A 22,527-nucleotide genomic window follows, 5' to 3' on the forward strand; every position below is an offset into this window, starting at 1 on the left:
CTGAAACACATTCAAATGGTTCGGCAACAAAAAGTACATTAGCATGGAGAGAAAGACAAAGACAAACATGATGAAATGCTAACTGTTGAGTCCAGGTGGAGGGTCTTTAAGAGTTCGCTGTGTGTGCTTTCTATTTTTCTTAATGTTTAAAATTTGTCAGAGAAAAATCGGGGGAGAAAAAGAAGAAATGAGACAAGGTATGTCAAGTGCCCTGCACAGCGCCCCATTTGGCAATGTTTATTTCATAAATATTCATAATATGTCACCAGGGTGACATTGGCCAAGAGCCGGGGATGGGCCTGCCAGGTACTGTCCTGGGGTTACAGCAGTGGCTGCCAGAGGGCCGGAGACAAATAGTAAACAACGAAACAAATATGTGAACACGTTGGCCGAAGACAGTGCCGAGTGCTATGAAGACAGTCACAGGTGAGGGACCAGGGACCCGGGGGTGGGAGTGCCACACTGGCTTGGCTGCCCCTGAGCCTCTGAGCAGGTGGAATGTGAGCTGAGGATGGACCGTGCCAGGGAGCTGGCGGTGCAGAGACCTCCCCCTGCCACCACCTGTGCATCCAAGGACCCTAGAAGAGCTCAGGATGCCACAGGGGGTGACATCGGCCAAGAGCCGGGGCTGGGCGTGTTTGCTTCCTCTCTAGGAGCAGCCAGCCATGGCTCAGTTTATGCTCTTACAACTCCTCAGTTTGCTCAGGTGGCCCCGGTACCATCAGCCTCCTGGAGCAGTGAACTCCAGGAGGGCGTGACAAGGGTGCCTGCTGAGCCACTTCCTGGAACCAACCGGTGATCTGGAACAGGGCCTTAGAGGGAATCTCCATGGCCCTCTTCACAGGCCCTGAGACTGGCAAAGACTTCTCAGTAACACAATTAACAAAGTATGTTCAGGGGGCTTCCCTGGTGGTGCAGTGGTTAAGAATCTGCTTGCCAGTGCAGGGGACACCGGTTCGATCTCTGGTCTGGGAAGATCCCTCATGCCGTGGAGCAACTAAGCCCGTGCGCCACAACTACTGAGCCTGCACTCGAGAGCCCACGAGCCACAACTACTGAGCTTGCACACCACAACTACTGAAGCCCGTGTGCTCTAGGGCCCACATACCACAGCTACTGAGCCCGCATGCTGCAACTCGTGAAGCCCGCGTGCCTAGAGCCCGTGCTCCACAACAGGAGAAGCCTGCGCACCGCAAGGAAGACCCAATGCAGCCAAAAAAAAAAAAAAGAAAGGTATGTCCAACCTCATTCATAACTCAAGAAATTCGAGTTGAAACTTCACCCATCAGATTAGTAAAGACTAAGGAGAATGGAAATATCAAGTCCTGTTGATGCTGTGTGGACGACCCTCTCTCATCCTTCATTTGCTCAGCCTCTTGTGGGTAATCTGGGTCATTTGGGCCCTGTCCATCAAATTTGAAATTGTGACCACCCTTTGGTTCCATTTTAATTAGTCTATTCTGAAGATATCATCAAAGAAGTGATTTTTTAAAACAATGTAGAAGGATGGTCACTGAATTATAACTGTAGCGTTTGCAGCACTGCAGGAACTATGTCACGCAGAAGGAAACAACCCAAATGTCCACCAGGAGGAGACTGCTTAAATAAATCATGTATAGGTATGCATTTAATATGAGTGGAGTTTTGGAAACAAAATATATGTACGTATAATAGCAATTGAGGTCAGTGTATGCATAGAAAAAACATCCAGAAGACTGTATGTGGAAATGTTAGTAACAGAGGTCTCTGGGGCATGAAATCCTGGGCACCTTCACTTTCTACAGTGTGTCTTTCTGTAATATTTAAATTTTGTATCACAAGCATGTAGCGCCCACTTCTCTTGCTGCCCTCGGTCTCCCCGCCCGTGACCCCTCAGTGCCGGTGTGTGCCGCCAACTTCCCACAGGCACTGTGGTCTACAGCTCAAATTCAAGATGGAGTTTAGATGGCCCTGGGTGCTTCTGAGTCTGAGCCCAGCCCAGGGTGGTGGGCTGTGGCTGGGGGAGCCAGGCCTTGGCGTCTCCCTCTTAGGGACTGTGACACAGTGACGCACATCATGTTTTCCTCGCGGACTCGCTCTGAGCCAGAACACGTGGAAGGTAAGAAGTCTTTGATTTTATAAACTACATATGTGATGATCGTCATCCCAGGCGAAGATATTTAAGCAGGAAGGCCAGTCAGGATGCTCCCCTCTCAGCTCCAGTCCACACTGGAAATGAACAAGCAGCCCATCTCCACAGGGACAGCAGCTGACTCTGAGAGGTGAAATACAGGGACAGGAGAGACCTTTCCTTTATATTTTATATACTTTTTGAACTATTTTCATATTTTTAGTAATCTTTATTAGCCCTAAAAAATAACTTACTATATGCCGTCTCTTTAAAAATTGAATTTTTATGTAAGAATATACAAAAATACCTTCTGTTTCTAGAAAGTGGAAACATTGCAGATAAGGTTAAGTCTCCTAGACGTTCCCCCCTGCCCCAGCCCAGACAACCTACAGCAAAATCCACTAGTATTATCACTTTGGTATGTATCTATCTTTCCACATCTTTTTAAATGCATTTTCAGGCATATATATATATCCCCACATTAAATACATAGCCTGGGTTTGGTAGAGATTAAACATAAAGTGTTTTCATATAGTGCTTTCTTTCTGCTGGACTTTTTCTCTCAGTTGCTTGTCTTCAGGGAGCATCCTTTGCAGTAGTTTACCTCCCCTCCTAAGATCCTTCCCCTCCACATCCTGCTTCCTTCCCGTCTCTCAGGAGTAGCGAGTCTGTGGTCTTTCCAAATGCTGCTACCAAGATCACTCCAGCAGAAGTCCCTGGGGTAGACTTGCCTGATTTGGCAAATAAAAATATAGGAGGCAGGTTAAGTTTTAATTTCAGATAACGAATACTTTTTAAATATAAGTATATCCCACGGAGCACTTGGGACGTTCTTATACAAAAAACAAAAAAACTATTATTTATTTATTTATCTGAAATTCAGATTTAACCGAATGGTCTGTATTTTATCTGCCAATCCTATCCTGGGGCACTTGTTAAAAATTGGCCTTATCCCCTTATGAGATTCAGTAGGTCTGGGTGGAGTCTGCCAGGAGTCTGTATTTTTTTCATGGTATTCAGACTACAGGTCAGGGCTGGGAACCCTGTCCTCCACACCAGGCTGGTAGGGGACCAGGCTTCTCCCGCCGTGAAAATACACATTTTCAAGCTTATTCATTTCTCAGTCTTTATTGAGTTAGCCCAGTAGGAGTCAGACCTCCAGAGTACATGTCTCTGGGACTTCTGCCTTGGGGGAGTCCTCTAGGTGTGCCGCTCCTTCCCTAACTCTCAAAAATCAGCACAATGGCAGAGGGCTGGAGGGGGAAATGGGTGGGGCCAGGGACAAGAAAGAGAGAAGGGTCTGCGCTCTGGGCTCCCCCTTACCCGTCTCCCGGCTCTTTCTGGGTAACCCCTCAGCCAGACCCTTCTGCCCCTCTCTTCTCCTTCGCCAAGTGAAGGCGAGGCTGGGGGCCTGAAGGGGCGTGGCCAACAGAACCCGAGCCACAGCCAATCTCAGCAGGGTCCTTGGCTGGGAGGAGGAAGTGGGTGTGGCGACGGAGAAGGGCGTGGCTTGACGGTTTAGAGCGACCCGTCGGAACCAATCCCGACCTGGGAGGCGAAGCTAACTCCCTGCCTGGGCCCAGGTGCACCCCGCTCGGCACCTCTCGGCTGCTCCGCGTATAAAATGGAGGGAGCCCGGGCGGCGTCGGGGGAAGACCAAGACGGAGCCGAGTTCCCAATGGAGCCCTTGGGAAGCCGGGTCCCGGAGCTGGAGCAGCCCCAGGTCCCCGCGGAGGAAAGACGCCCTGAGAGTCCCGAGAGCAGCCCGAGTCTGGCTCCCGCAGTGAAGGAGGAGGCGGGCGCGGGCCAGGACCTGTCGGGCGGGAAGAAGCTGCCCTCGCCTCGACCCGCGCCCCTGCGGTTGCTGCCATCCAGCCCGGGTTACAAAGCCTTCCGCCGTCAGGAGTCCGCCAGCCCGGAGCTGCCGTCGCCGGGCCCAGCCGCGGCTGAGCAGCCCCGGGACGGCGAGACGCCGGGGGCCGAGCAGATGCTCAGGGCCGCGCCCGGTGAGCCGGCTCGGGGCGCCTGGGCCCCCGTGGAACTACAGGTGGACGTGCGCGTGAAGCCCGTGGCCGCGGCCGGCAGCAGCCGCGCGCCCTCGCCGGCGCCCTCCACGCGCTTCCTCACCGTCCCGGTGCCGGAATCGCCGGCCTTCTCCCGCCACGCCTCCCCAGCGCACCCGCTCCTGCGGCTGACCCCGTCTCCGGGAGGCACCTGGGGCCGTGGCACGCCGCTGGCCGCAGCCCGGACGGAGCGCGACCTCGACGCCGAGGGTTGGGCCGGTACCGCCGAGGGGCGCGCGGAGTCCCCGGGCTCCCCCACGTGCCGCTGCCGCTGCAAGGAGGACGCCGTGCTCCACGCCGAGATGGACTTCGACAAGAAGCTGTCCCGGGTCATAAAGCTCATAGGTAAGCGCGCGCCGGCGCCGGGAGCCGCGCTCCCGTGTGGGGGTCGACGAAGGTGAGGCCCGCCTGCTACCCACCCAGCGTTGGGCCGCTGCGGCGGAGGAACCCCACCCGGCCTCTCTGGCGTAGAGTCGGTAACTTTTTGTCTACGTAATTCTAATCCAACTTGTTGGCAGTAAAAGAATAAAACCGCTATTCTCCCTCTCCGACCCTCCAAGAACTTTCGCCTTCGCTCTTAGTGTGCGCAGCGTCTTTGAGAAGTGGAGGTGGAAGGAATTCCAAGCGAGGGGAGGGCTTTCAGGATCACGTGACGGCGGTGGCGGCCCGGCAGCACCGCGGTCTCCCGACTCCTGACTTCGGCTCGCCGATCTCTCGCAGGTCCAGACTCCCTTTTTCTCTCTCGTATATTGAGGACCACTTGACCCCTAACACTCATCCATTCAGCAGCTACTGCTGCTACTGCGTGGGGACTTCGGGCCAGACTGTGCTAGGGTGTGTGTGAGGTTTTTTGTTGCCGCGTGGGGGGTGGCGACTTGCAGGGAAGAAGAAAGAGCCTGAAAAATACAAAAATCCTGGACAAGGAACCAGAAGCGAGTGGCTGGTGAACTTGAGGGCATGGGAAAGCTTCCTGCAGCTAAAGCCCTGAAAGCTGAGTAGGAGTTGGGGGTGGTAGCGCGCCTTCTGGCTGGAGGGGCTTAGAGGCCTCCCCAGCAGACAACCTGCTGAAAGCTTGACCGGTTGAGAAGAGACCGGTCAGCTAGACAGGCTCCAAACCCCGAGGGCCTATCTATGCCAGGGGTTCTTAGACATGGTAGGGTTCAGGGACTCTAATCACGCGGGGACTTTTGCAGAGTTGGGTGTGAGCACATTTTCTGCATGAGAGGTGTATCGTTTTCTGGTGCTGCTGTAACAAATTGGCACAAACTTAGAGGCTTAAAATTGCACTAATTTATTATCTTGCAGTTCTGTAAGTCTGAAGTCTGATATGGGCTCAAGAGACTAAAGGCCAGATGGCAGGGCTGTGATCCCTGCTGGGGACCCTAGGAGATGATTGTTTCCTTGACTTTTCTAGCTTCTGAGGGCGATTGAGTTCCTTAGCTCATGGTCCTCTGTATATTCAAAACCAACCGGGACTTCCCTGATGGCGCAGTGGTTAAGAATCCGCCTGCCAATGCAGGGGACACGGGTTCGGGCCCTGGTCCGGGAGGATCCCACATGCCGCGGAGCAAATAAGCCCGTGCGCCACAACTCCTGAGCCTGCGAGCCACAACTACTGAGCCCACGTGCCACAACTACTGAAGGCCGCGCGCCTAGAGCCCGAGCTCCACAACAAGAGAAGCCACCGCAATGAGAAGCCCATGCACCACGACGAAGAGTAGCCCCTGCTCGCTGCAACTAGAGAAGGCCCGTGCGCGGCAACGAAGACCCAGCGCAGCTAATAAAAAAGAGAAAAAACAGCGAGTGTCAGGCTGAACCTTTCCACCCTCATCTCTGGGGCTCTCCTGTCCTTTTGCCTCCCTCTTCCATTTATGAGGACCCTTGTGATGACACTGGACCCACCCAGAAATTCAGGATAGTCTCCCCATCTCAAGGTCAGCAGATAAGCAACCTCAATTCCATCTGCAACCTTAATTCCTCTGTGCCTTGTAACCTAACATATCCACAGGTTCCAAGGATTAAGACATGGATTTCTTTAGGAGGACATTATTCTGTCCACCACAATGAGTCTGTAGCTTTTTTTTAAAAATAAATTTATTTATTTACTTTTGGCTGTGTTTGGTCTTCATTGCTGCGTGCGGGCTTTCTCTAGTTGTGGTAAGCGGAGGCTACTCTTTGTTGCGGTGCGCAGGCTTCTCATTGCGGTGGCTCCTCTTGTTGCAGACCACGGGCTCTAGGCACGCGGGCTTCAGTAGTTGTGGCACGTGGGCTTCAGTAGTTGTGGCTCGTGGGCTCTAGAGTGCAGGCTCAGTAGTTGTGGCGCACGGGCTTAGTTGCTCTGCGGCATGTGGGATCTTCCTGGACCAGGGCTCAAACCTGTGTCCCCTGCACTGGCAGGCGGATTCTTAACCACTGCGCCACCAGAGAAGCCCAAGTTTGTAGCTTTTTTTTTATCAGATTAATAATAGGAGAGTCTGTGACTAAAAGGGTGGGATGATAAGGAAGTGAGGACTCAAGGAAGTGAGGAGTCGTGGGGAGGTAACATGGTTGGATTTTTATTCTAGAAAGTGAGCTCTGCCAGCACTGTGGAGGAAGGTCAGGACAGGCATGAGATTGAAGGAAGGGAGACCTTAAGAGGTGATAGCACCAGTTCCGCAAGAGCCGATGAAGGTTTGATCTATGGCAGAGGTGGGAGGGAGTGTTCAAAGGTTGAATTAGAGAGTGGGGCCACTGCCCTGATGAAGATGCACTAACAGGAAGAGTGGGGATGATTCCCAAGTTGCTGAGCTGGGTAGCTGAATGATGGATTGATTGGGTTATCCTTGCAGAATGGAGAATGGGGGAAGAGGCGTGGGAGAAATAAGCAGGTACCTTTGGGAGTTCCAGGTAGTGATGTTATTTAAAGGAAGAGGAGCCAGGCTTCCCTGGCGGTCCAGCGGTTAAGACCCCCTCCACACATCCATGCCGTGTAGCACAGCCGGAAAAAAAAAAAAAGGAAGAGGAGCCAGCCACAGACTGGGAAAGAAAAATGTAGGTGGTAGGAAGAGAATCAGGATGCAGAGAAGCAGAAAAAGGAGAGAGTTTCTGGAAGATGTGGTCAGCAGTGTCCAGTGTCCAGGGGAGAGGCAGACTTTGGGACTGGATGGTTAGGGAGAGCTGCCACGTGGAAACTATACTCTGGACATGAGGCAGGTAACCCGGGGGTGTGGAGAGGAATGACGTCAGGGGAGGGAGATGCCGGGCAGGAAATACTGCAGGGTGCATGCAGACACTTGATGCTTTGGGCTTCCTCTCTGGGAAGTGTGGGATTAAAGAACTTTCAAGTTCCTGGCTGAAGCTTGGCCTGAGGGAGGCTGCTTGGATGAGGATCTCTGCATTGTGGTTTCTGCCTGTGGTGGCCTTTACCGCCTAGATCAAGCTGGTGACAACAAGAGGGCACACTAGGGCACAGGCTCAGGGACTTGCCCAGGCCAGTGTGGTAATGCTGCCACCCAGCTGTTTCATGTCCCCTCCTTGTGAACCCAAGAGGGAGGAGACCACTGTGGAGAGGGTTGGAGACGTCACTGCTTTGTCTCTTCCCTTGCTTTTTGGGGCAGATGTCCCGGAGGCACTGTCCAGGTGTAAACTGAAGAATCAAGGACTCAGGGAATGTTCTATACGGGAGCCCTCAGCCCAGAAGAGAAATTGGCTTTTGCAGAGAGCCTAAAACTGGGGGGAGGGACTTACCTGGTAGCGCGGTTGGTTAAGACTGTGCTCCCAATGCAGGGGGCCCGGGTTCAATCCCTGGTCAGGGAACTAGATCCCACATGCGTGCCGCCACTGAGAGTTCCCATGCCACAACTAAGGAGCCCGCCTGCCACAACTAAGACCCGGTGCAACCAACCAAATAAATAATAATTAACTTAAAAAATAAAGAAATAAAACTGGGGAAGAGCTGGATCCTCAAATGGAGACTATTCCCCTTTAGGTGTTGGTTCAGAGTCACCTCTTCTGGTCCCCAAGGCAAGATCAGGTGTCCCTATTCCATGCTCCACGGGCCCTTGTGCTGCCCAGCTCCAGCATCCCTCTTGTAAGTATGCTCCCCTGGATTCTGAGCCCCGCGGGGCATGGCAGGTGACAGTCTAGCCTTTCACTGAATCTCCAGCACCTGGCACTTAAGTGCTCTGTAAATCGTTACTCAATGAGTAGCACTAACCTCAGAGTGTAAGCACATGTCAGAAGTGCTTAGTCCCATCCCCGTCTGGGGAAGGGGAGCAGCAGTTGGATCTCAGTGGTTGTCCAGCCTTGCTGCCGCCTGTCACATTGTACTCAACACATCAGGTGTGGAAGATGTGAGGAAACGGCCGTCCTGACCCTGCCCTCCAGCAGTCCTCAGTCTGGGCAGGAGAAAACAAAAGCGCCTGGCAGTCTGGGATGGTGCCAGGAGGGGTACATTCAGAGGAAGAATGCTCTCAGTGCCTGGAGGAAGTGGAGCTGGGAGAGGTGATGTCCAGCGTGGTCAGGCTCCGCCGGGAGAGCAGAGGCCACCGGCCGAAGTAGATGGACCTGGAGGCAATGACACAAGCAGGCCTCTCACCGGCAGGAGCCCTTTGAGCCCCTGTGCTGAACTTTGTATTTTATTTTTTTAAATAAATTTATTTTATTTATTTATTTTTGGCTGCGTTGGGTCTTCGTTGCTGCACGCGGGCTTTCTCTGGTTGCAGCAAGTGGGGGCTACTCTTCGTCGCGGTGCATGGGCTTCTCATTGCGGTGGCTTCTATTGTTGTGGAGCACGGGCTCTAGGTGCGCGGGCTTCAGTTGTTGTGACACGCAGGCTCCAGTAGCTGTGGCTCGCGGGCTCTAGAGCGCAGGCTCAGTAGTCGTGGCACACGGGCTTTGTTGCTCTGCGGCATGCGGGATTTTCCCAGACTGGGGCTCAAACCTGTGTTCCCTGCATTGGCAGGCGGATTCTTAACCACTGCACCACCAGGGAAGTCCCTGTATTTTATTTTTTAAGATGCCCCCCTGCCCCAATTGGATAAACTAAGTCGCACAAAACCTGGCTCCACCCCAGCCATGGGATTTGACTAGGAGGAAGCAGAAGGTGTTTCAGTTGTGGGGTGGGAAAGGTAGTTGAAATGTAGACAGTGACGATGGGATGAGCAGTGAAGGAAAGCAGCAGAGGGTGTGACCCTGGAGATGTCAATCCCAGATACAAAAAGGAAATCGGGTGGTGGGTATATACAATGTCCTTGGTCTTTTAAATGGAATTACTCTTTTCAAAGTAATGAAATATTTGCCACAGACTAACGCCTGCTGTTTCAGGCTTTGGGAAATATAATGATTGAGTTCTTAGGACCCTCACACTGATTATGTGGCATTCCTGACCCTCATCCCCAAGATTTGGGTGGGTCCTGGGCCCCTTGCAGCAAGGTGTTTGCTCTGATCGATCTCGCGCCTGAGTCGTGGCAGAGGTCAAGTTCTGAGAGCTCAGCTACTTCAGATGGGTGCGTCTTTCCAGGTGGAAAGCTGCTTATAATTCTGGCTGTGATTAAGCATTTACTATGTTCTACTCCTCGAGTTTTCCGCTCTGACTTCCCTGGTTACTCCATCTACAAGGCAGGATGTGGCATCGGAATGTGTTCTTTTTTTTTTTTTCTGGCCACGCAGTACAGCTTGCAGGATCTTGGTTCCCCGACCAGGATCGAACCTGGGCCCCCAGCAGTGGAAGCACAGAGTCCTAACCTCGGGACTGCCAGGGAAGTCCCTGAACATGTTCTATCTCTGAGCCTTTGCACCCTTCCTCCCACCTGGAGTGTCCTCCTGTCTTCCTTTCCCCTCCACAGCCTCATTCCAGCCATCTGGTCCCCTAGGTCCTTGGGCAGCTGACAACTCACATCTGTCTAGCGCTCTGCAGCCCAAAAGGCACTCTCTGTGTGAAGCTTCATTAGTGGCCTCCAGTGACCTGGAGAGATAGAAGAGGCAGATGTGATTCCAATGTTAAAACGAAAACCACCAAGAACACTTGAGGGGCCCATAGAGTCAGGACTCGAACTTGAATTTGGGCGTCTGTCGAACTCTGAATCTAGCCTTCGTTCCTCTCTTGTGTGGAGTTTGATCTCCTGCTACCTTTGCCTGTCCCGTTAGCTCCCTGAGTGCGGGGCCCTTGCCCCGTCCTTGGTGCTATTTGTGCCCTATGTCTAATGCACATCAGATGCTCGATAAATGGTTCTTAGCCACTTTCTTTCTTGAAGAGAATCTTACGTCTTCTAGTTATTTAAGAAGTGGAATATCTTCTAGCAGTTTTCTCCGAGGTATGAGGTTTGGACCCAAATTGAGTGGTTTATCCTGGTGTCTTGGGCCTGAGGGTGGGCGATGAGGTGGGCATGTTGATGGTATAGGAGTCAGCATGGTCCTGAGTTGGGACCATCTCCTAACCTGTGTCTCCTGGTTGTCCCCTCCCCTCCCACAGGGCTGCCCATGTACATGAGGTCCCTGCGCTGGGCCCTGGCAGTCATGGCCGTGCTCCTGGCGGTGTCTACGGTGGCCATTGTGGCCCTGGCCTCGAAAGCAGGTATGGCACCTCCCCGTCCCCTCTCCTCCCCCTCTCCTCCCCTGCTCCCCCAGCAGGGTGTCTAGTCCTTCTAGCTCCTTTGTGAGAATTAGAAAAAGACATGCCCCCCACGCAGATGCAGCGTGAAGACGCAGGGCTCGGTGAGCAGAGGTAAGGGAGAAGAGCCCCTTCCTTCTGTGGAGAGGCCTTGTGCACAAGCTGTGCAGCCTTCCCAGGGCCTGCCCGCCTTGCTTACCCCTCCAAGGCTTGCCAGTTCCATGCCTGCAGATTTGCCCCCGATTTTTTTTTTTAATTTATTTTTGGCTGTGTTGGGTCTTCATTGCTGCACGTGGGCTTTCTCTAGTTGTGGCGAACGGGGGCTACTCTTCGTTGCAGTGCGCGGGCTTCTCATCACGGTGGCTTCCCTTGTTGCGGAGCATGGGCTCTAGGCGCGCGGGCTTTACTAGTTGTGGCACGTGGGCTCAGTAGTTGTGGCTCGCAGGCTCTAGAGCACAGGCTCAGTAGTTGTGGCACACGGGCTTAGTTGCTCCGCGGCATGTGGGATCTTTCCGGCCCAGGGCTCAAACCCGTGTCCCCTGCATTGGCAGGCGGATTCTTAACCACTGCGCCACCAGGGAAGTCCGCCCCCGCCCCCTCGATTTTTGAACATCCACACATTCAGCTCTGTACAGTTTACCCTGCACTCACTGGTGGTCTCTGTGCTGCAGGGGCCAGGTGCCAGCCATGCCCCCAGGGCTGGATGTGGTCCATGGAGCACTGCTACTACCTCTCTGCCAAAGCTGAGGCCTGGGAGGCCAGCCAGGCTTTCTGCTCAGCCCACCATGCTACCCTCCCCCTGCTGAGACACACCCAGGTGAGGAGGGGGGGAGGTGGGCAGGAGAGGGGCGTGGTTATCATTACAGATTAGATTCTCAGTACTAGAAGGAACCTCAAAGATCTAGTCCAACTCTATGTTATAGAAAAAGTCACCAAGGCCTGGAGAAATAAAGTGACATGCAGGAGGACCAGACTTCAGGTCTCCAAGATGTTCAGTTTGCTCTTCATTCTAAGAAGTGGAAGTGGAGCTGGGAGGGCTGGAGCGGAGATGCTCCCATCCAACCTGGTGACCAAGCACTTAACAGTGAGCTCAGGAACAAGTCTGTGCTGGCCGGTCTGTGGGAGAGACACACATGTACTCTCTGAGAGGTAGTCTGGAAAATAAATTACATTTAGTGGGTATTCCAGTCAGGTATTGCTATAATAATACTGGGTAACAAATCACCCCAAAAGTCACTGACTTAAAACAATAGGCATCTCTTTCTTGATCGTTGGTCTGTGGGAGGACCGTTGATGGGCTAATTTGGGCTGAGTATGGCAGGACAGCTCAGCTTCGGGATGCCGATTGGCTGCGCTTGGCTTGAGCCTATGGATTGGGTCTGTGTTTGCTCCATGACTCTCTCGTCCTTCTTCTTGAGAGAAACTCTTTGTAAGAAAAACGGCAGGAGGGCAAGAACTGAGAACTTCTCATGTCACATGTGCTAACATTCCGTTGGGCAAAGCAAGTAACATGGCCAAGCCCAACATCAAAGGGACAGGGTAGTATACTCCATGCCCCACTCCCACCCTGGGGGTGGAGGGGAAGGAGTGAATATTTGCTGAATAATAATCCAGCCAGTGGGTCTGAGAGTGGCTACAAAAAAGGACCTATAAACTGGATCCAAACCTTGGCTTAATTTTATCTAACCTAGGGCAAGTGCCAAGAATTTATATTAGCTGTTCTAATATGCATGAAAAAGCACCATTCTTTCAGTCAGTGCCTTAATAAACATTTACTGAGCACCTACACTGCGTTTGGCACTGGGGATTCGACGAAGAGCCAGAGAGCACAGCCTCCACCTTCACGTGGCTAAGAGCGGCGAGTGAGGCAGAGAGCAATCTGGAAATCATAGAAATAGATGTTTAATTACTATATTGATCTATGCTATGAAGGGAAGGTGCACAATGCTCTGGTTATATATGACAGGAATATGTGATTGAAGGTCAAGGTGGGCAAGGCAGCGTGGACCAGAAGAAACAAAAAAACCCGGAAACTAAAAAATAGTTCAGGAGATGGACAGACAGCCTCCTGGAATCCTCTGTCTCCTGCTTCAGTCTGGACTGGCTGCTCACGAGGCCTGCTACCCAGCTATTGACTTGGAATTTCTTTTTACCTTCATCCTCAATATACCTTTGCCTCTTTCCTGTGTGAGATCTCGTTTCCTAGATTCCATGTCTTTTCTTGGTAAAGCACACCCTCTATAAATTTGCTGGAAGACATTTGAGATCTTTCATGTCTAAAGATACTTTTATTCTAACCTCTCATTTGATTGATAGCTTGGCTGGGTACAGATTTCTAAGTTGGAAATAGTTTACCTCCAGAATTGTGCAGATTTTGCTCCATTGCCTTCCACCTTTTAGTCCGACCACTAAGAAGTCTCATTCACGCTGATCCCCAATCCTTTGTATGTGACTCTTACCAGCCCCCCTACCCCAAACTCTGGAAATTTTCAGGGTCTTCACCTTTGTTCTTATTCAGTGTTCTGAAATTTAACAATAATAGTCCTTTGTGGGTCTTTTTCTTCATTTTTATTTCTGCTGCCTTATTTGTAATTTTAAGAACTCTTTTTGGTTCTTCAAATGTTCCTTTTGTATGGTGTCCTGTTCCTGTTTCAAGGATGAAGCATCTTCTCTTATCTCACTGTAAATACTAATTATAGTGTTTTGGAAGTTCTCTTCTGCTCCCTGCATTATCTCTGCTCTTATGCAAGTGCTTTTTATTCTGTGCCTTGGCATTTTCCTATACCTTGCCTCTAATATTTGAGCACTTTGGGGCTTCTCAGTACAAATTAGCATGTTTCTCAGCTTCCTCCCACTCCACCCTTTCCTTGAAAAATCACTAGGCTTTCTTGGGTCTGCTAAGCCAATCAATGTTGTCCAGCTTCCAAAATTTTGTCGACATTTCTCATCTGCTGTTATCTCCTCCCATTCTTATATCCTTTTTTCCCCCTTATGTTATTATTTAAGGAAGTTCCCTTCTATTCCTGTTTTACTAAGAGTTTTAAGCATGAATGAGTCTAATTTCATTGGATTTTTTTTGCATACATTAAGATGGTAATATCTTTTATGTTTCCTCCTTTAATCTTGTGGTTTTTTTTTTTTTTTTTTAATTCTTGGCATCTTGTAGTAAAGTTTATTTAGCCAGGATTTTTTTCTTCCCAAAATACTTCTGTATTTGAGTTGATAATTTTACTTAACATTTTCTCACGTATGAAATTTCATTTCCTGCCCAGTCCTAAAATCAAAGGTATTCCACCCCACACTGCAGGGAAGGCAGCTTCTGTATTTTTCTTTTCTCTGGGAGGGTTCTCATGAAGTAGATATAAAAATCTGCTGGAGAAAATGTTTTACATGAACATGGATTATTTTATTATCAGGAATAACACATTTTTCAAAAAACATGGGGAAATGAAAAAGATACAATGTAGATTGAAAAAAGTCATGTGTGATCCCAATACGGTAAATATATATGCAAAGAAAACATACTGAAAGGAAGTATATTAATAGCGGTTATCACTGGAGTCAAGATTATGAGCGATTATTTTCCTTCTTCTTTAAAGCTTTTTTAAATTGTCTAAATGTCCTACAAATAGTATGCACTATGATTAGGGGGAAATACTAGAGTAATGGTAGCCCATGGAGGCAAGAGATCAGAATATAATGTTTTCTGCCCAACCCAGCCTGGCTGCATCTACAAAATGAAGGCCAGTGGGAACTTGGTGAGTCCCTAGAGAGTGCCTGGACCCGACGAGGGGACGAGCTGGGCAGGGACTTAGCGGCCCATCTCCTGAGTCAGACCCACTGAGCACAGCAAGTGTCATCAGAAAACTGGTGAAGTTCCCTGCCCTCGGGCCTCTCATCAGACAGGTTCAGCCCACCGTGACCTCGGACATCGGCTGAACAAATGGCCTCCCTGTGGCTGGGGGTCCTCAAAGAGGGGAGATGAGCTGAACTACCCAGATCGCAAACGGAGCTTGAATTCTTTTAAAACTAAGCAAACAGGATCAATCATTTGTAACACAAGTATATATTCAGAAAATATATCACAAAGTTTGGATAAGCTTTTTCCAAAAAGGAGCTTCCAAAAAGCCCCTTGCAAAAAGACCAAAGTGAAGATTTGGGTCTCAGGCAGTTGAAATCCAGAATATGACGACTGTGGAGCTCTGGAGCCCTGCTGAGTTCTGGACAAGGGCCAGAAGCTGCAGGAGGCACCAAGGCAGGTATGGGGAAGAGCAGCGGAGGACAGGCTGGCCGCTGGCAGACGACAGGCTCCACGAGCTGGGATGCGAGACCCCAGGGACACGCCAAGGCGCCAGCAGTACACGCAGCCCCAGGATAGACAAGTCTCGTCCTCCCCAAGAGGTTAGAGGAAAGGAGGAAGTTTCAGTGCCTCTGTGCCATCAGTCATTAGACTCACTAGCCATTGGTTTAAGATCAGCTTTGTTTTGCAGGGTCGGGGAAGGAAGAAGCTTCCTGAAATGTACACATTGACTGTAAGCCACGTTTTGAGTGCAGAAAGATGAAAACACGAATAAATATCATAGGATTCAGAAAATTAAGTAGTTTAAAACATTTAAATATTAAAGCAGAAATGTTTGAAGGCAGAAAGTAGAATGGTGGTTGCCAAGGGGAGGGGGAAATGGGAGTTGTATAGTGGGTGCAAAGTTTCAGTTGGGGAAGATGAAAAAGTTTTGGAGATGGGGGTGGGCGATAGTCCCACAACAATGCGAATGAACCTAACGCCACTGAATTATACACTTAAAAATGGTTGAAATGGTAAACTTTATATATATATTTTACCACAGTTTTTTACTTTCTTTTTTCTTTTTGCGGTACGCGGGCCTCTCACTGTTGTGGCCTCTCCCGTTGCGGAGCACAGGCTCTGGACGCGCAGGCTCAGCGGCCATGGCTCATGGGCCCAGCCGCTCCGCGACATGTGGGATCTTCCCAGACCGGGGCATGAACCTGTGTCCCCTGCATCGGCAGGTGGACTCTCAACCACTGCGCCACCAGGGAAGCCCTACCACAGTTTTTTAAAAAGAAATGTATGAAAGGATGGAAAACAATTTACCTTAATTTTAATATGTAAAATATGAGATTTCAGGTAAATTCTGCTCAGGATCACATTCCCCTCCCCCCACGTTGGTGGCAAAGTTGGAGATGCACCAGCTGGAGTAGATGGAGGCCCCAGATACCTGTGCCATTACGGAGCAGTCCTTTGAGCCATAAATTACACAGAAGTTTCTAGAATTTACTTATATCTCCAGGCAATGCTTTTCCCACACCATAATTTTTGCTAACAATGGGAACAGGTTAATGGTGTCTGAGCTGCAAGGAAAAAGACGGAATGGAGTGGGTGGAGCTGGTTGGGGACAGGCCATGGCTCCTGTCACCAGGAGGCCCAGAGGGAGAGCCGCATGGCCTGGGGCTAGGACAGAGAGAAGGGAAGGATCACCTTGGCAATGCCAAGGCATCAAATGAGGTCACATATGTTGGAGTCAGACACGAAGCTTTGTACACCATCCAACGGACTGGAGGCGCCTCATTTAATGAGTGTGTACTACCTGCCCTTGGCTTTGTACACAAAACATCTCCCCATTCTACAGAGGACCATACTGAAGCTCTGAAAGATCGGGTAACTTAACTAGGGTCACTTAGCTTGCAAGTCACAGGACCAGAATTTGAATATGGGGTGGCCTAGCCCCAAAGCTCTGCTCTGCAGTGATAGCCCCCTTCTCGGCCCTGGGAGGAGCTCCAAGCTCTGGTGTGTCTTCCCGATCAGGTAGCTGATTGCTGCCAGGAGGTCGGGGCTGGCCAGCAGGAACCCCGAGTCTGCTGCAGCCACGGCAGTGAGATGCTTGGAGCTGCTGTGCCCTCTGACTCGCAGCTCAAACCCAGCCCAGGTTCCTTCTCATCCCTTCCAAAGCTCCCACCCAACCCTGCCCAAGGGCCCCAGCCTGTGGAGTCCAGCCAGAGAGGAAATGACCAGCCCAGGAGAGGCTGTATGTGTGCCTTGTGCAGTCTGGCTTTTGGGATTTCAGAAGGGGTAAGGTTGGCACCCTTCAGTCTGGAAGTTCCTTCTGGCTCTTCTCCCAGCTGTTGACCAGCTGATGTTCCCTTGAATGTCTGCATCAACACCTCTGGGAGCAGGGCTGGCCTGACAGCCCGATTGTTACCTGTGGCCCTTGCTGGTTATTGGCAGTGACACAGGGGAGGGGGGCCAGTTTTGTTGAGCTGGTCTACTATGTGCTGGGCTGTCGTGGTCAGTGGTGAATAGGGCAGGCACCCGGCGCTCACCAAGTTCACTGTCTGATACAGAAAACTGACAAGGAAGCAAGCCAGCCAAATGCCACACACCATGCTCTAAACTGTGAAGGTTGTGGCAGCCCAGGGGAGGGGGTCAGAATGGTGTCCCTACAGGAAGTGACCTTTAAACTGAGACCTCAAGGACAAATAGGAGTGTCACCAAGGGGATGGGCATCACTTGGTGCTTGCTTTCTAATCCCCAGGGTTACATATAGAGGTTTTGTTTCTGTCAACATAAACACTTTTCTAGGGAAGAACTGAACATACATCAGATTTACGTGGCTTCTCATCACTAACGCGAATGTATGCTGCTCGGCATGGGCTTGCTGGCGTGGTCTGCTTTTTTCCACTCGGCGTGATTTTGTATCTGCGTTTTCTTGCGTCGCTGCATCTTCCGTGTGCTCATCATCTTTAACAGCTCTGTGAGTTTCCATCATGTTGATGTCCTATAATCTGCCTAGTTATTTCCTGACTGCAGAGCATTTGGGTGGTTTCCATTTTTTCTTTACAAATAGCAGTGTGATAATTTTGCGAAAGTTCATTTTCTCCCCTTTATGTACTTGGATTTCTTCCCCAAAGTGGAATTACCCGTCCGAGCAATAGGAACTGTGTTGCCACTCTTTTTTTGTAGCACAGATTATGTTCTGGAAAGACTGGGCTGGTGTGGACCACTGTCCCCACCTCTATCCACCAGTCTTACAATATTGAAACATCCTTTTTCCAAGTTGAAACTTTTTAAATACAATTTTTTGCTTTAATTCATTACTAAAAATAAGATGACGCTGGGGACAATTATTTAAAAGAAAACAGCATCTCCGCTAGCTCTCTAACATACTTGTTTTGCCTTTTGTTCCTTGTGTGTCTGCGCCCATGTGCGTACACATTTTTTCATTCTTATAATCATGCCACAACTTTATTTTTATTTATTTTTTTAAAAATAAATTGATCTATTTTATTTTTGGCTGCGTTGGGTGTTCGTTGCTGCGCGCGGGCTTTCTCTAGTTGCCTCGAGCAGGGGCTACTCTTCGTTAAGGTGCGCAGCCTTCTCATTGCGGTGGCTTCTCTTGTTGGGGAGCACGGGCTCTAGGTGCGCGGGCTTCAGTAGCTGTGGCACACGGGCTCAATAATTGTGGCTCACGGGCTCTAGAGCGCAGGCTCAGTAGTTGTGGCGCACGGGCTTAGTTGCTCCGTGGCATGTGGGATCTTCCCAGGCCAGGGATCGAACCCGTGTCTCCTGCATTGGCAGGCGGATTCTTAACCACTGCGCCACCAGGGAAGTCCATGCCACAACTTTAATTCAGCTTTTTCACTTACTATAACCCTTCATGTATTATGACTTTTCCCCATGTTGCCCCAGGGACTTCATACTCACCCTTATTTTGAATGGTCTTCATAATACTTCCGGAATGAATGCCATGTAGTTTATGCTCTTGCTGGCGACTGTATTGTTGACCATCTGCTCCCTGGCCGCCTCTGCAGCCTAATCAACCCTAGCGCTCTTCTCCTGCCCAGTGAGGCTACTTGCTGTTTGTCACCTGGATTGCTTTGTAGGCTCCCAGCTTTGCTCATGCCCTTCACCCCCTCTTCTCTGAGCTGCCTCGTTTCGCTGTCCGCTCAGTACCCAGCGTGCATTGCTCGTGGGGATGGGCGATCACGTCCTGTCACCCCTTGGGGAGGGCTGAGATGGGATTGCCCCCATTTCTGGTCCTCGGTCCTGAGCACGGTGCCTGTCAACCAGCAGGCATCTAATACAGCTTCCCAATTCCTGGTGTTTGGGGAGGGATGAGTCGCTTCTCTAGCTTGTGGAACTGGGAACTTGCAGAAACCTGGGATGGGGGATGGGGTAGGGGGACGGAAGCCCCAGGTGAGCCGTATCAGTGGCCCGAGAAGAATGACGAGCTGCTTTTCTCTCTCTCAGGACTTCCTGAGCAGATACCCAGTCACCAAGTACTCCTGGGTGGGGGCCCGACGAGGCCCCCAGGGCTGGCACTGGATCGATGGGACCCCTCTGCCACCCCAGCTGTGAGTGACCGTGGGCCTGGGTGGGCGGCCCCTCTGTCCCCAGCACGCTAGCATTGGGCCCCCAGTGTGACCCACGTGATACCACAGCAGGCGCCAAAGGGGCTGGAGGCCTTCCCCTCCATGTGTCGCCAGGTTCACCCCCCTGCACCACCCCCAGCCTAGGATGTCCCTTGGTTTCATTTAGTCCTCATCACCCCATCCCTTGTTTGGGTCCCACGCATTCACCCAGGAAGGACTGTCACCATGTTCTATGGATAAGGGGAGTGCTGCTCAGAGAGGTTTGGTGGTTTGCCCAGGGACACACAGCTGACTCCCTGGGGCAAGAGGCGGGGCACATCATCATAACTCCTGCCTCAGAGCTCTTTCCAGACCCCCCCGGGCTCCATGCAGCGATCCCAGCGGTACCCAGGCAGCGGGCACAAGGGCTGGGAGGGCCCGTCAGCCTGAGTACCTTCCCTTCTTCTCGCCCTTCCCCAGACTCCCGGAGGAAGACCAGCAAGGACCGGATCTCAACTGCGGGGGCCTGGAGGGAGGCAAGTTCGTGGCTTCAGACTGTGCCTCCCCCAGACCCTGGGTCTGCGCCAGGGGGACCAAGTGACGTGGGTTCTGCCCGCCCTGAGCCTGCTGGGGGAGGCCAGGCTGAGAGCCGGGGCAGCCTCCTCCCCGGACCCAGGCCTCCAGGTCTCCCCACTCTGCTCAGTGGCCCCGCCTCGGCGAAGCAGGGAGCGGACTCCTGGCACAGGGAGGTCACATCCGCGGGGAAGGAGATGTTCTGCGGCCCCGCGGCTGAGCGCCCATTTGAGTGTCCAGCTGCTGAAGTGGATTTGTTCTGTGACCTTGTGGGTTTTTTTGGTTTTGGGTTTTTCCTTCTGAGCCTCAGTTTCTCCCTCATTAAAACGGCCACTTCTCATTCTCCCACTTACCTGCCTAGTCACAGGTGTGCACCCTTTCAGGCCTAGAGGGACAAAAAGGATGAACGGTCACAGGTGATCCCAACCTGGCTTCTCATTGAGCCCAGGAAGTGAGTCTCCCATTTAGTGGCCTTGGGATTTGGCAGCCATGACATTATTGCTACAAAGGCCACTTCCAGGCGGCCACGCACGCCGACAGCATCCGGAGGGCAGCGCGCGAGACGTGGCCACCCCGGAGGAGAGAGGAAGGAGGGTCCTGTCCCCACCCCGGGGGTTGGCAGAGAGTAAGGTTCTTTGCGGTGACTGGCATGTGGGACTGGTGGGGCGTCCGGCCAGCTGATGCCCAAGGCTGGGAGGACGCAGAGAGGACACACCCCCTCTTGGCCGGCGAAGCCACCACAAAGCTTGGGGTCCGAGGGAGAAAGGAAATCAGAAATGTGGGGAGGCGTGAGGCTGCTCTTCCTGCCACAACTGTGAGGACCCCAGCCTGAAGGTGTCTCCCACTGAGGTTCAGTGAAGGGCCTCCGGCCTGGAGGGAGTGGCAGCAAGGTGGGGGGAGGGTTTGCTTAGCCTCCAGCCTGGAGAGACTTCCTCAGAGGACAGGAGACTGACTGTACCAGCCTCTGGTCGTGGTGCCAGTCATGTGCAAACCAGCCTTCCTCTTTAAAGGCAGACCAGGTGTCCGAGCTCCTCAGAGAAACCTTTACTGGTCCATTCGAACTAAGAGCTTGTACAGAGTGCGGGGCTGCCCGGGAGAAAGGGATGGAGAGTGCTAAGAGCACACCTGACAGGCAATAAAAATCTTAGACGCACTCTCGTGTTTCTCATGGCTTTCTTCTTATTTCAACTACAGATTAACCCCAGAGCTTGATGACATGTTCAGGTTGAACTCGCTTCAAAGCCCTTCTCGGCGGCGAACGTCCGTGTCTGGTAGTGTCAGGCTGGTTTAACGTCAGCTTCAGGGCCACCGGCTTGGGGCCCTCTGGGCTCGGCGCTGTTTAGAATCGCCTGTGGAGCTTAAAAGATCCAGGTGCCCAGCGTGGGTGGTGTGATGCTGGGGCCTGGAAATCAGAGAGTTTTTCAGCTTCAGTTGGTGGGGAAGGGGAGAGTAAGAGAGTGACCTTTGACCTGCCGAAGTAGGAAGCTCCTAGTTACTGTCCAAAGTTGGCAAACGAAGGAATAGCAGTGTGCACTTACTATTTAGAAATATGGAGACAAATACTAGAAGGAATGGCAAGAATCATTTAAAGTGGTTGCCTTAAAACTCATCTGATGCCAATAGAAGTCAGGACAGCAGTTATCTTGGTCAGGGGGGAGGAGTATTAACTGGGCAGGGGGACCAGGGAATATTCAGGGGTGCTGGAATGCTCTAGATCTTGATCTGGGTGGAGCTGGGTACATACGTAAAAATTCATCAAGCTACATCCCTAAGGTTAAAACACTTAAATGCCTATCTCCAAGGAACAGGAGCGAGGTTACAGGAGTAGTGAGGTTTTTCTTCTTTTTCTTAATATACCGCCTTTAGTACTATTAACTTAAAACCATATTCACTTTTTAAAAATACCCATATCCATGTATTACTTCGATAAAAAGAGAAATTATATTTTTTGCAAGGTCCAAAAGATTCTGACGTGCAGCCTGGTTTGAGAACGACGAGCTTCAGAAAGCATTCCTGTGACTGCCTTTTCTTATAACCTGTCATTATTTCTTTCACCGAGGTACATTTTCACAAGTTGCAGCCTCGCCTCACCTTCAGAGCGTGTCTTTCCCTTTCTGCTAAATAGAAGCTGGAAAGGTTCCACGGCAGGCTGGTCTGCGTGGAATTCCTCTGCGTAATTTTTCTAGTTTCTTTTTCCACCAGGCACTGCCAACTGCTGTTGTCTGAAATCCACACTAATAACGTTGCCCCCAGTACCGGTTTGTTTTATGGAGCTTTGGAGAACTGCCTCTGACACAGGCTGGCCCAGCAGCTCACAGCGGCCTCCGAGGTTACAGCTATGGACACCTCGTTTGCGGAAGAGTCACCTGTGTGGAGCCCACACCTCATCCTGAGATTGGGCACAGGGAGCGGCCCCCAAGTCAGGTTTTTACCAGCTTTTCTGGTAATTCTGATGCAGACAGTCTGCAAACCACATTTTGAGAAACGCTGTCTAAAAGAGCCCGTATCGGGCTTCCCTGGTGGCGCAGTGGTTGAGAGTCCGCCTGCTGATGCAGGGGACGCGGGTTCGTGCCCCGGTCCGGGAGGATCCCACATGCCGCGGAGTGGCTGGGCCCGTGAGCCATGGCTGCTGAGCCTGCACGTCCAGAGCCTGTGCTCCGCAAGGGGAGAGGCCACAACAGTGAGAGGCCCGCATACCGCCAAAAAAAAAAAAAAAAATTAAAGAGCCCGTATTGCCCCCAGGGGAAAAAAAAATAGTGTGTAGATATTTTGTCAACTTCACTGAGGTAAGAAAATGCATCCATCTCAGGAGTACCTTTTGACAACTG

General features: G+C 51.4%; 1 protein-coding gene across 2 annotated transcripts; it reads left to right on the forward strand.

Annotated features, from left to right (window-relative positions):
• Positions 1-3,261: 3,261 nt before the first annotated feature.
• On the forward strand, positions 3,262-20,852 carry KLRG2 (killer cell lectin like receptor G2). 2 transcript variants are annotated; one of them, XM_032642292.1, is made up of 5 exons: positions 3,262-4,518; positions 10,625-10,726; positions 11,434-11,579; positions 19,026-19,129; positions 19,607-19,833. In XM_032642292.1, the coding sequence occupies exons 1-5, from the start codon at positions 3,735-3,737 to the stop codon at positions 19,725-19,727; spliced, it is 1,257 nt and encodes a 418-aa protein (XP_032498183.1). In that variant the 5' UTR covers positions 3,262-3,734; the 3' UTR covers positions 19,728-19,833. The 2 variants fall into 2 exon arrangements, with proteins under 2 accessions (XP_032498183.1, XP_032498182.1); XM_032642291.1 differs by lacking the exon at positions 11,434-11,579 and having other exon boundaries at positions 19,607-20,852.
• Positions 20,853-22,527: the final 1,675 nt, after the last annotated feature.

This window comes from Phocoena sinus, chromosome 9, assembly GCF_008692025.1.
Source record: "Phocoena sinus isolate mPhoSin1 chromosome 9, mPhoSin1.pri, whole genome shotgun sequence".
NCBI classification, from domain to species: domain Eukaryota; kingdom Metazoa; phylum Chordata; class Mammalia; order Artiodactyla; family Phocoenidae; genus Phocoena; species Phocoena sinus.

Excerpts from the sequence above, each read along its gene's own strand:
- KLRG2 (XM_032642291.1), top strand. The coding sequence starts at position 3,735 with ATGGAGGGAGCCCGGGCGGCGTCGGGGGAAGACCAAGACGGAGCCGAG. Across the intron at positions 4,519-10,624 it reads CCGGGTCATAAAGCTCATAG|GGCTGCCCATGTACATGAGG; the intron begins GTAAGCGCGCGC and ends CCCCTCCCACAG. Across the intron at positions 10,727-19,025 it reads GGCCCTGGCCTCGAAAGCAG|GACTTCCTGAGCAGATACCC; the intron begins GTATGGCACCTC and ends TCTCTCTCTCAG.